Source organism: Schistocerca serialis, chromosome 6 (assembly GCF_023864345.2).
Source record: "Schistocerca serialis cubense isolate TAMUIC-IGC-003099 chromosome 6, iqSchSeri2.2, whole genome shotgun sequence".
Lineage (NCBI taxonomy): Eukaryota > Metazoa > Arthropoda > Insecta > Orthoptera > Acrididae > Schistocerca > Schistocerca serialis.
The window spans coordinates 603,166,891-603,179,008 of record NC_064643.1 but is presented as its reverse complement, the minus strand read 5'-3'; the positions used below and the strand labels follow the sequence as shown (position 1 = coordinate 603,179,008).

The 12,118-nt window shown below is 39.8% G+C and overlaps 1 protein-coding gene across 2 annotated transcripts in view; it reads right to left on the bottom strand.

The window, feature by feature from the left end:
• The window catches only part of LOC126484262 (N-alpha-acetyltransferase 35, NatC auxiliary subunit), a 145,205-nt gene that overhangs the window by 85,388 nt on the left and 47,699 nt on the right, over positions 1-12,118 (bottom strand). For both annotated transcript variants that reach the window (XM_050107683.1, XM_050107682.1), the window contains 3 exons: positions 5,437-5,585; positions 495-718; positions 148-310 (listed from right to left, as the gene is read on the bottom strand). In XM_050107683.1, coding sequence (XP_049963640.1) covers positions 148-310; positions 495-718; positions 5,437-5,585 — 536 coding nt within the window. The remainder of the gene's footprint in view (positions 1-147; positions 311-494; positions 719-5,436; positions 5,586-12,118) is intronic.

The following is a 12,118-nucleotide window of genomic DNA, read 5'->3' as shown; positions in this document are numbered from 1 at the left end:
TGGTTCATGAACAAATTAAACATTCACAACCAATGGGAACACCACAGACATAAGTACTGAGGAGCCTTTGTGAGAATTTATTATAGAATTCCTGTTCTTATATAATTATGTATTACTTCTATATAATGCAATACCCATTCCACTTACCTCAGATGAAGAACTTATATCAGGAACTTTACCACGTATCCGTCTCTGTATGTCTTCCTCAACCTCCTTCAGCATGCCTACAGCTCTCTGTTCTGTAACATCTGGTATGAGACGGTATCCATATACCATTGGCTGGAAATCTTCTTCTTCAAAAACCTGAGCCCTAGAAAGAGTTTCCCAATATACTGTGGAAACAGTGATAAAAAGGCAGAGATAAAGTAATAGATCTGCATTTTAGAAAGGATACTTGATGTATGAATGTGTACTTCATATTTTTTACAACTTTGTCTTTTGTTTCCAAAACATGTACCATGCCACGTAGTTCAATATTGAAGACTATTACATACCTGTTAACAAAATCTTTTATGACATCAACTATTTTAAACACACATATGCTGAAAGCTTTAATTGGACGATCTTCAATTTGATGTGGCTTGTGCAAGTACAAATTTGTGAATACAGTTTGAGCTAGAGAATGCCCCTCAAGCCAAGAAACCAAACAAGCGAAGGTAGAATCAATTATTCCAATCTGTTCTGCTATGCTTAGATCTTGAACTTTTAAGACTCCACCCTGTAAATAAAATTATACAATTATGAAACTAAAAAGGTAGCTTACAGCAAACATTTGCTAATTTGGCAGTAAGTGCACAGCTTAACAAGAGATCAAAATAACTGTCAATTTCCAACAGTTATCTTAACTATCAGACCAAAAGGTTTTGAGACTGATTTAATAAAATATAAAGAAAAGTTAAGATTGTCATTTTAATGCTTCTCATGCTACACAGTCTACCCCCAACATGACTACAACACACAGAATGTTCATGCAACCACGTGAAACTGTCAGGAAAATCAATCTTTGGGGTGACATTCAACTCACACATTACATTCACACTTTTTTCAGTCCTGACGAACTGTCGTGGACCCATTCTCCACTGTTTTCCTTTTGTGGTAGGTTTGTACTGATAATACTAAGTCTCATCACCCATGATGTCCAAAGCTTTTCATTTCAATAAACTCACAGAAGAGATGTCCTGTACACGGTGGCAGCCAGCCAAGGAATATTTTAGGGAATTAGTTTCAAAAATTTGTTTCAAAGGCCCTGGGAAATCCTTACAAGTTTTCTCCCAGAGCTACTTTCACTGTGCCTACGTGACACAAGTTGCCTCTCTTTAAGAATCAAGGTTATTCTGTCCAGTTAAAGCTGCTGAAAATAGACACATTGAGCCCTATGCTGAAATTGCTAGTGAATTCATGCCTTTGGTTTTAGCCAATAGCATGCATGGGATACAGGTCACTTGTGTGAACACTGAAGGATTCACAGTGCAGAACACCAAACAGAGAGTCCATTAATCACATGATCTAAGGTGGCAGAAACCAAGGGAAGGGAGGAAAAATAAATAATAATAATTAAAAAAAAGCGGTTCACCCAAGAGCACGGGAAACCGGACAAACGCAGAGGTAAAAGCAATGTCGGGGCACAAGGAAGAGAAAAGAATGAGGAGGGGGCTACGGCAAGAGCAGGGGCGCCCCATACACGCTACGCATGTTTGGGCACCAGCACCGCTACTGACTCTTTCCGATCCCCAAGCCATACCATGATCACAACACAATGGGGACAACACCAGAGAAAAAGACACAAGAAAAGGGGAAAATGTATGGGAAAAGGGGTGGGAGAAACCAGCTACTACGAAGGCAAGGCCAATGCTAACTGAGAAACTCCACTTCCCAAGGAAAATGCAAGGACTTAAACCTGGGAGGACAAACCACTTTCATGAAATAAACTAAGGACAGACATAACCATGCAAGGGTCATCCACTAACACCCTGGACAAAGAAGGTGGAAGTGCGACTTATTGTGGAGAAAAAAAAAAACAATGTGTCAAACTATTATGGCCAATAAGAAGACAGCAGAAGATGGTAGATTCCTGCAAGGAGAGACAGAGAGAAGAGTACCACATGATGAGAGTTTTCTTGACTGTACGCAGTTTATTAGACAAGGGGGTAGTTGCCCTAGAGTCAGTCCACAACTGAGTAGAAAGGGATTTGACGTAAGGCCACAAATCCGCCTCTGGACATGTCATGAGGAATGGAGCATAGGTGGCCGCCATCCACATCCATCCATCCATCCACCCTCTACCCCCTCCCCTCCCCTCCCCAGCCAGACAATCAGATCAGCAAGTTAATTACCTGGGATACTTACATAGTCAGGAGCCAAAAAGAAATCAACAAACAGCAGCAGCACCACCACCAAGATCGGCAAGAAGGTCAGGGATGGCAGAGACCAATGGGTGACAAGGGAAACATCGAGTGATGGCCTGAAGGCCACTCATTTGAGTCCATACATAATAAAACTGGGGTGAGGAAGGATCACTGAATATAGCAGAGGGCCTGATTGATGGCCATCAATTCTGCAGGAAACACCCCCTAAATGGCAGGTAAGATATCATGTTCTGTGCCAACAGAAGATATGAAGGTATATCCCATGTGACCAGCAGATTTAGAGCCATTGGTGTACGAAAAAATGGCATCCTGAAAATACCATAAGAATGTTCGGAATAAACAACCCAACATCTTTGGAGTGATGGTGGCCTTCGGACCCCGGTAGAGATCCACCCAAAGGGGGTGTTCGGGAGAGAATGTGGGGAAGAGGACAAAGAGAGGAACGGAAATCACAGAGGAGAAAAGCGAGGCAGAGCACAACTGGTAAACCGACCTGAGGGTGGGCAATAGGCGGGCGATGGCTTGAGGCCACAAAAAGAATAGAATAGCAGAGATGAGCAGGGGAAGAGCGGCAAGTGATGGCATAGGAAACCAGGAGCTGGGACTACCGAACCAAAAGGGGATGGATCTAACATCAACCAGAAGACTATCGACAAGTCTAGTGCAAAAGGCACTGATAGCTAAATGGATCCCACGATAATGAAACAGGTCCAAGAGGAGCAGCATGGAAGGGGCAGTTGATCCATAAACTTGACAACCATAGTCCATACGAGACAGAACTAATGCCCAGTACACGCAGAGAGGGGTTGAATGACCCACAACTCAAGAGGTGTGGGCAAGGAAGTGAAAGACATTGACTTTACGAAAACATTCAACCTTCAGACGATGGATATAGGGCAACCAAGTAAGCATGTTGTCAAAAAGAAGACCTAAGACATGGAAGTGGGGGACCATGGTCAGGTGATGGGTGTTGAGGTAGAGCACTTGATCAGGATGGACCACTGTGACAGAACTGCGCTACCCTCGACTTAAGGGGAGATAAATGAAAACCGTGCTAGAGTATCCACACAGAAGCATGCTGGATGGCACCATGGAGCTGTCTGTCATTCTGCAGGGACCACCAAGTGGCAGCTAGTCCAGATACAAAAATCATCCACACGCAGACCAGGGCTGGCAAACAGTCCAATAAATGTTACAAGTCCATTAATATTGATGAGAAAAAGAAGGACTGTGACATGCCATTCTCTTGGGCCTGTGGAGAGCAGAGAATGGTGCCAACCTGAACTCTAAATGACCTGTGGGACAGGAAATGGCAAATAAAAATAGGGAGGCATGCCTGAAGACTCCACTCCCCAATTTCGAACTGAATCAGATGACCGATAAGACTGTCCTCCCCAAAAGCCACACTGGTATGGAGACAAAATGACCCAAGATTCAAGGACCCAACTGAGCCGATGAGCCACCATCCATTCAAGTAACTTGCAGGAGAGACTGGACAAGCTGAATGACCGGCAACTATCAAGGGACAATGGATCCTTCCTGGGCTTTAGGACTGGAAATACAATACTCTCTCTCCACTGTGAGGGGAAAAATGTCTTGGAGCCAAATACGATTCGACACCTAGAAAATATATTGACATTGTGAAGTATTGAGGTGTTGAAGCAATTGATTATGAATGGAATCAGGACCAGGGGCTGAATCATGGGAAGAAGAGAGGGCCAGAAGCAGCTCCCATTCAGTAAAAAATTTATTGTAGGATTCCACTTGACAAGGGGTAAAACATAAGTGGGAAGCTTCAGCACACTGTTTCGAGAGGTAGTAGGCAGCTGGATAGGTGGCCGAAGCCGATGCTGTTGCAAAATGGGTCACGAAGTGTTGCACGAGAACTGATGGATCTGTACAAAAGTCACCAAGAGGAGCAAGGCCCAGAATGGAAGACAGCACAACTAATGCTATATCTGAACATTATGGGTTTGTTTTTCCTACTTATTCACATTAACTAACTTAATTTTTTTTCCCTAGCTGACATTAATCACACCAACTAGAAATTTTGTCTAAGTCATTTTGCATCCTCCTAGTCACTTAACTTCGACATCTTACCAAACACCACAGCATCAGATTGCTGAGCACCCTTTCTGTCATATCATTTATGTATATTGAGTACAACAGCAGTCCTATCACACTTCCCTGGGCCACTCCTGACACCATGGACTACTTGTTCAGTTCCTTTAATTTTAAACTGAAGCCCAGAAATATTCATATTACAGTGCAGTGGAGCAAGACTTAAGTTGTAGAAATCACACATGGCTGCAATAGTCTCAAAGTTCCTTTTATCCAACCTATGATTTCCCCTAAATCCTTCAAATGAATGCAACATTGCCATAACAGCTCACAGTCAGCTCCATCCTTCTTTTTTGCACAACTAAGCTAAAGAAATAGTCTCTAAAGAAACTGTGTTATAGGACGTTAAACTTCAACCATCGTTAATTTTTTATTTATTCTAGGTTTAAAATTATTTTGTACTTGCAGAAAACATATCTACATGGCTAAGACTGTGATTCTAGCATCATAAGAGTTCTTCCACATTGTATGTTGTTCCAAAGCATCACTGACTGCTATGAAATTTCCAAAATCTCACCCCCTCTGCAATCATAGTACCCATTTTCTGCCCCCTATCCAGCAATAAATGCTTATGTGCAATACACATCCAACACTCATGGTTTTTAAAAAAACAAACCAGAACAATCCTTTTACTTCAATTAATTGTAATATCTTTCCTTAGTGTTGACTGTCAACAGCCATCATGTATTAACAATATACCATGGAATTCACTGTAGGAAGCAAGTGTTACAACAAGAGAATATATATAGTTACTTCAACAACATAACCATGCAAGCTACTGTCAGTAGCACTGTTTTACCTTCAGTGATATGACAGTGTTTCAACAAACAAAACATATAAAAAATTGTTAGCTGTATGCGGTGTACAGTGTGGCTATTTAAGATACTGTTATATCTTACTACATGAGGAAAATTAATAACAGATAAACATAAATAAATAATGTTTCTACCTTTACAGCCTGGTCAAAATTTAGTGCTGTTTTGTTTCCTCTATTGCATAACATGCCAGCATCCATTTTGGGATCCATCATTTCAATTGCCGACATTGCTTCAAATAAACCAAACAGTTCATCGTGCAGAAGTTCACCCAACTCTAGGCCTGTTTAAAAGAAATAATATCAGTATCCTATCACAGAAAATAAAAAAATAGTATCTTCCCAATAACATTGAATATAAATATTACACAGTTGTAACAGTATGAAAAGTAAAATTCAATTAAAAATGCAGATGACAAGATTGGCCAGAGTCTATATTCAGCGAACACTACTCTCAGTGGCAATCGTGCTAGTAGAAAGACATAACCATAAATCACAGCACTTCTACCTTTCAGAATAAGTTTCTTCTACAGGCAGGAAAGAGGAATTGGTTACACATTTTAGAGAGAGAGCTGAAAGCAGAATCAATACTGTAATTAAAGAATGATAAATAGAAGCCAAGGAGAAAAAAATGTACATTAGGGAGAAGGGGGAGCAATATGACAGCAGAATCAATTCTTCCTACTTCTAAATGTTTGAAAAGAGGACCTGACATTACACTGTATTCTCTAGACCTTGAATACTTCAATACATTACTCTGTCTGCCATATAAACCTCTCAAATCAAGTACACAAATAAACCTCTCAAATCAAGTACACAAATGTATCTTTCCCCGTACCAACCAAAGGGCACTTCCCTTGCCATTCTAAATTCTAAACCACCACCTCATATCGCTTGATATTCTCAGAAAATCATTCTTCCCCACGGTTCCAACCCCCCTGCTAACATGCTTGCTGTAAAATGTGCCTCATGAAACCATCAACTGCCACAAACTCAAGCCCCATCACTAACAGATTTTATAACACTGAAGAAGACAAGTGAAACTACACACAATATTTAACTGTTGATACTGTTCACTCCACAGCTTTCATTAGGGATCACCAAATTGGCAGAACCCATGAATAGACATATAAGAACTGTCTGCCTTAGAGAGGTTAAGTATCCACCTGCACTACAGCATGATTTAAGCAAGCTGAGTGCATGTTATAGCACATGGGCCATTTGGATCTTCTCAACCAAGACCCAGTATCCAAAACTCCAGAGATGAGAACTTGCTCTCCAATAAATCCTTTCACCCTGACACTTACAGGATGCAACCTCCATTAGCCTACACCCCCCCCCCCCCTTCAATTCCTATGTTCATGTTTGTCAGTATTTTATCTTATTTCATTATTTACTTGTTTGTATTCTCTCCCCCTCTCACATTCCCATGCACCTTTCCCCCTTTCTTTTCCTTGTTTTCTACTAATTACACTTAAGTTGCATTATTTGATCCACTTCCTCTCATATTCCATGTTTGGTTCTCATTCCCTCTCTTTGCTCAAATTCACTAATGCACTAATTACAACCTCCTTCCTACTCTCTCTGTTGTCTTTTCCTTTGTCCTTTATTCCCTTCCTCCCCATAACAGGCAATTACATCTTCCCTAGGTTTTGAGTAACATCCCCCATCCCTTGCCACCTACCACAATCAATTCTTCTTTCCTCTCCGAGAAGGAACATTTTTTTCCCAAAAGCTATGATCAATTTTTATGCAGTTATATAGGCAGTACTGAAACTTGTACCTCTTGAGTGTAAGTACTGACCTGTCTTTTGTGATTTTAATACCACTGTAATTGTATGGAACACACACACAATCACTTAAAAAGTAGTTTGAGTTTATGCTGATATAGGAGGATTTATGAATTGCCCACTGAATTAATTCACAACTTTTAAAGGATATGCTTTCCACCTGTTTTTATGGTATTTCCTAAAATATTGCTGTGAGTGAGAAAACTTGAGAGCAAGGAAAGGAAATATGTACTAACATATGAATTGCACTGATCAACAAGAAACATGAATTTTTCCAATGGAGACAATTCCATTAATGCCAATGACCTCCCAAATCCAGTTGGTCAAGTATGAGAACGTTATTGGCCTGTCACTCAACAATGCACAGAAACCATGGAAAAATGTCACCAGGATGGGTTGATAAGCGATTTTAACTCTAGCCACTATCACTAGTAAGTTACGAGTGTGATATTTTGGGTCACTTCACTGAATGAAATACGAAAAAATTGGGAATTATAAAATTCCCTATTTTTTCATATTTGGTATAAACCAAATTTCAGCAACTGAATATTAAATTTACAAACAGTAATAATTATAGTATGTTCTTAGATCAAAAGTGTGCAGACATCAAATAAACTGCAACAAAGGTTAGGTTTACTTCTGTAAGCAGTCCTAGGAAACGCTTGGTCCATTTCTTATCTATGTGATACATTTTATTATTGAAGAAACATGTGGAAAATAGTTTTGCGAAGTATATCAGGCCAGTTTTCAAAGAAAGCTGCAACAGTACTGATAATATGGCATAAAGCATTTGATGCCTTTGGTCATGGAGCTGCTCACCTGTGAACCATTCAGTAAGGAAGAACTTAGTTCTGCATTGACACAATAAACTCTCATTTCTAAAATGTAGGTATGGAAGCATGCCTAAAATTACTGAAATTACTTCATACCAGAAACTGACTTTATTTATTAGGACATACAAAACAGCCTAAACACCAACTAAAGCTTCTTGACAGAAAGGAGGATTAAAAACACTTTTTTTCAATCTGGCCTCCACCATCCCCCACAGCCAGCTCACTCACACCTCTTTATTGCTTTAACTGAATCAACATATAAAACTATAACAAAATTGCATGTAACAATAACAAAAAACAATCAGGAAAATTATTTCATTTTATTATAATAAAAATAATAATGACAAGCACTTATTCAGCACAAATATACCTAAAATTAGAAAAATCTTTAAAGTGCAGCTATGCAAAACCATTTCCAGAATAATACAAACAAAATATTTACAACTTTTAATTTTTAAATGCAATGTGGAAAATCATCTGGCTATTTTTTTTCTTTCAAATTCAGTTCATCAAAACCCAATTTGCTTGTGCATCTTTGAAAAAAAAAATGTTTTTATAAAATGGCATTTTTGCTTATCAACCGGTTTCTGTGCCTTATATATTCCGTCAAACAATGGAGAGTCCAGGATGGAATAACAATAATGTTGTGAAAAGGACAGATTGCTACCCACCACATAGGAGGCGGCACTGAGTTACAGAAGGCATAATGAAAAGACTACTAAACATTTAAGCTTTAAGGAAAAAGAGTCCTCCTCCTTCAGAACTAGAAAACACACAAACCATTCACATAAGAGCAACTAGCACACACATGGCCACTGTGGCCTGACTGCAGACTGCAACTACATTTGTGTGTGGAAGGATCTGGAATGGGTGATGGGGGAAATCCTCTCTTACCCCCCCCCCCCCCTCCCACACAGCCTCCTCACTCTGCACCTAGCAGCCTTGTCCTGATCCCACCACATGCCTGCACCCTCTCACAAACAGCCCATCAATTTTCCCCCACCCATGCCCTGCTATCCTTATCCCTACCCCTCCTTGCCGCATGCCTCCTCCTTACTCCCCAAGTCCTACTCATCACAGATTGCTGCTCACATTAGACACAGTTGCAGTCAGGCCACAATGACCAGATACTATGGGCAAGTGTCTGAATTGTGATTGTTTGAATGTGGGTGTTATATAGGCTAATACTGTCTTTTGTGACAGTGATAACAGTCTTATTAAGATCAAATCCATTTTGCTTTATTTCAAAGGATCTTCAGTGACCACTGGAACAAACATTTAACACTGTTCATAGCCACCAGAATCTGACAAGTCCTGGAATGACTCGAGAACCAGAAGATGAGGGTGTCACAGCAAGTCGCCTGAGAGTAAAGAGGTGGACAACACAATTAGAGAATGACAAAACAATGGAGATGACATACCAGAATAATAAGCCGAGAAACCAAGTCCAGATTGAAACCAGAGATGCAGCTAATTCGAAAACAAGACAACAACATGCAGTGAGATCAATACAGTAGTGCAGAAAAATCGCAACTGACTGCAGAGCTGTGGCACTGCTGGCTTTAAAGGGCAGCCACTGGCACTGATAGACTGGCACAAAAGGCTTGTCTCTGTAGTCAGCACTGCATTGGCAACAGCAGTGCTGTCTAGTAGCTGTCATTGAAATCCATGCCATTCAGAGGGATTTCGAACTCACCATTTAGGATTCCAGACTGTTTATAGTAGCAAACGAAAGCAAGGGAACTGTTCATGACTAACAGACAAAATTGTAAGAAGAGATATATTGTTAACAGTGACCATGGAATATGCTTTGAAATAAAGCACAGCATGTTTGGTCTCAATAAGACTTTTAGTATGCATCATGTGAACTGAAGGTAGAGGGGGGGAGAAAGAAAAGGAATTACTGATGTCAGCTACATCAGAACTTTATGTGGAAACAGCAGGGACGAGTGAAATTTGAACTGGACCGGGACTCAAATGTGGGATCTGCTTACTAGACAATTGCATAAACCACTGTGCCATTTGGACACAACTGTTTATTGCAATTGCACTGACTACCTAGGCACACCAGCCGGCTGACCACACTCACACTGAGTACCACCTATCCGCAGACCCATCCATGTCCTCCATGTCCACTATTTTCAGATTCCCACAGGTCGAATGTAGTTAAGCATCTACACTGAAGCTGGTGGATTCATAACCCATCAAGATGAACTCATGCATTTATATAGTTTTATTACAGTCGCAAAAGACGGTATTAACGTATGCAACCTGTAAAGTATGACTATACAAAAAAAGAGGCTGTAAAACAAAGAACAAAACATGAATGTGCGTGTGCATGTTTTCTATTTCTGAGGGAGGATTTTTTTTTGTCCAAAAGCTTCAATGTTCAGCAGTCTTTTCATTGTGTCTTTCTGTGACTCAATGCCTTCTCCACATTTTCTATGTCTTTAATTTTCTTCACTTCCTGTTCCACAAATTTTGCGGCATTCTGCAACATTGCTTGGGCCAGACTAATTCCTGCTGAACCACTTTTATTTATTGCTCTTTTAACGACTCATTTACAGCATCCAATTATCCATCAGCAGTCAATATTTTCTCCTTTTCTTCCTCTTTCAGTTTCCTCGGTGCCTTTGCACCATGCCCAACATTTACTTACAGAGAGAGTAACATCAAACAAATGCTAAGCTCTAAACAATGTGAAATGATGTAAATTACATGAACTGTTATCAATGTTAACATTGTTGATGTTACTGTATTTCTACAGTGAAAAGGATTATTTTTGACAATGACATGTATACCTGTCATGGGATTTTAAAGTCTGACATGCGATGAAGCAAAATATTACAGTTTTGAACATTGCTGTTATTCAGCAACCATATATCAGTTTCAACACAGGATTAAAGAGCCAACCGGTCACAGATCAACGGTAGGTACAATGGCCTATAATGTTTCAAATGGGCACATTACTGCCCATGCCTAACAGGTGGCACAACTCTTATTGTTTTTGTGGCAGAAACTTAAAGCCACTGGGCCGATCAGTCTGATGTCATTCTCAGCTGGGCACACATGGCAAAGGATAGAATGTTATATTTTACTTTTGACAGGAGCTTCGCTGCTCCAAATTCTCTTGCTTTTTAGGAATGTAATTTTACGCAAGTAACCTTTGTGCATCATGAAAACTGTCATCTTGTTTTTGGGCATACCTCATTTCCTATGTATTATTTTATAGGATTCAGTAACATTTATTCTGATGAAGATACTCCTAGCAGGTGTCAAAACCTAGTCCAATATACCTACTGTTTGTGGCAACCGATTGGCTGTTTAATCTTATGTTGGAAGCAAAATCTTTTGCAATACTGCGTGAAAATGGCCCAAAGGCCGAAATTGCAATTGTGAAATAAACAACGTCTACTGTCAATGGTGAACATGGTGTCTTTTAAAAAATTCTACACAACTATGAGAAGTTAACCTCTGTACTTGCTTGCAACAATTTTTCTTTATCATGTTGTTCTTGTTTCCACAGTTTTTCCTCCAGCCGCTCTCTTCTTGTCTTTTCAGTACTGCTGTTGTCTGATATGAGCAGTGCGTTCCAACTGAAGAAATTTCTGAGTGATAACTATACAGTGAACTTACTGCTCACACAAATTCATTACAGCATCTTACAGCCAAACAAGCATCCAATGTTCTAGCACACATATTTGCAGTGTCTTCATTCAAGATGTTCCCAAAGAATGACAATCCCCTTTCTACATTTGCATTGATGTGCAAAAGTGCAAGTGCTGCCTTCACAATTTTCGTAGCAGTAGCATATTTCTTTTTTTCCAGAGGTATATGTCTTTTCAAAAAACTGACTGCAGTAAATATCGACTGGGTTCTTATGCCTACTTAACTTTCTTCCTGTAATGTCAATAGTTCCCATTCATCAACTAGTGCATGTTCATTGTGCTCAACTGGAAAAACTGCAGCTAATTTCACTAAGTTTTAGTAACATCCTTATTTCATCGTCTTTGCAGGATGCAAACTTAGAATGTACCACAACATAAATTTATCCAAAGACGACTTTTCCAAAATATGTACTCAAGCAGACACATAGAGCTTTCTAGCCTGCATAGGAATATAGGGTCTTTTTTGTGCATTTAGCTTCTTGAGATAGTCACTTTCTCTCTGTTTTTCAATGGTCAGTAACATTTA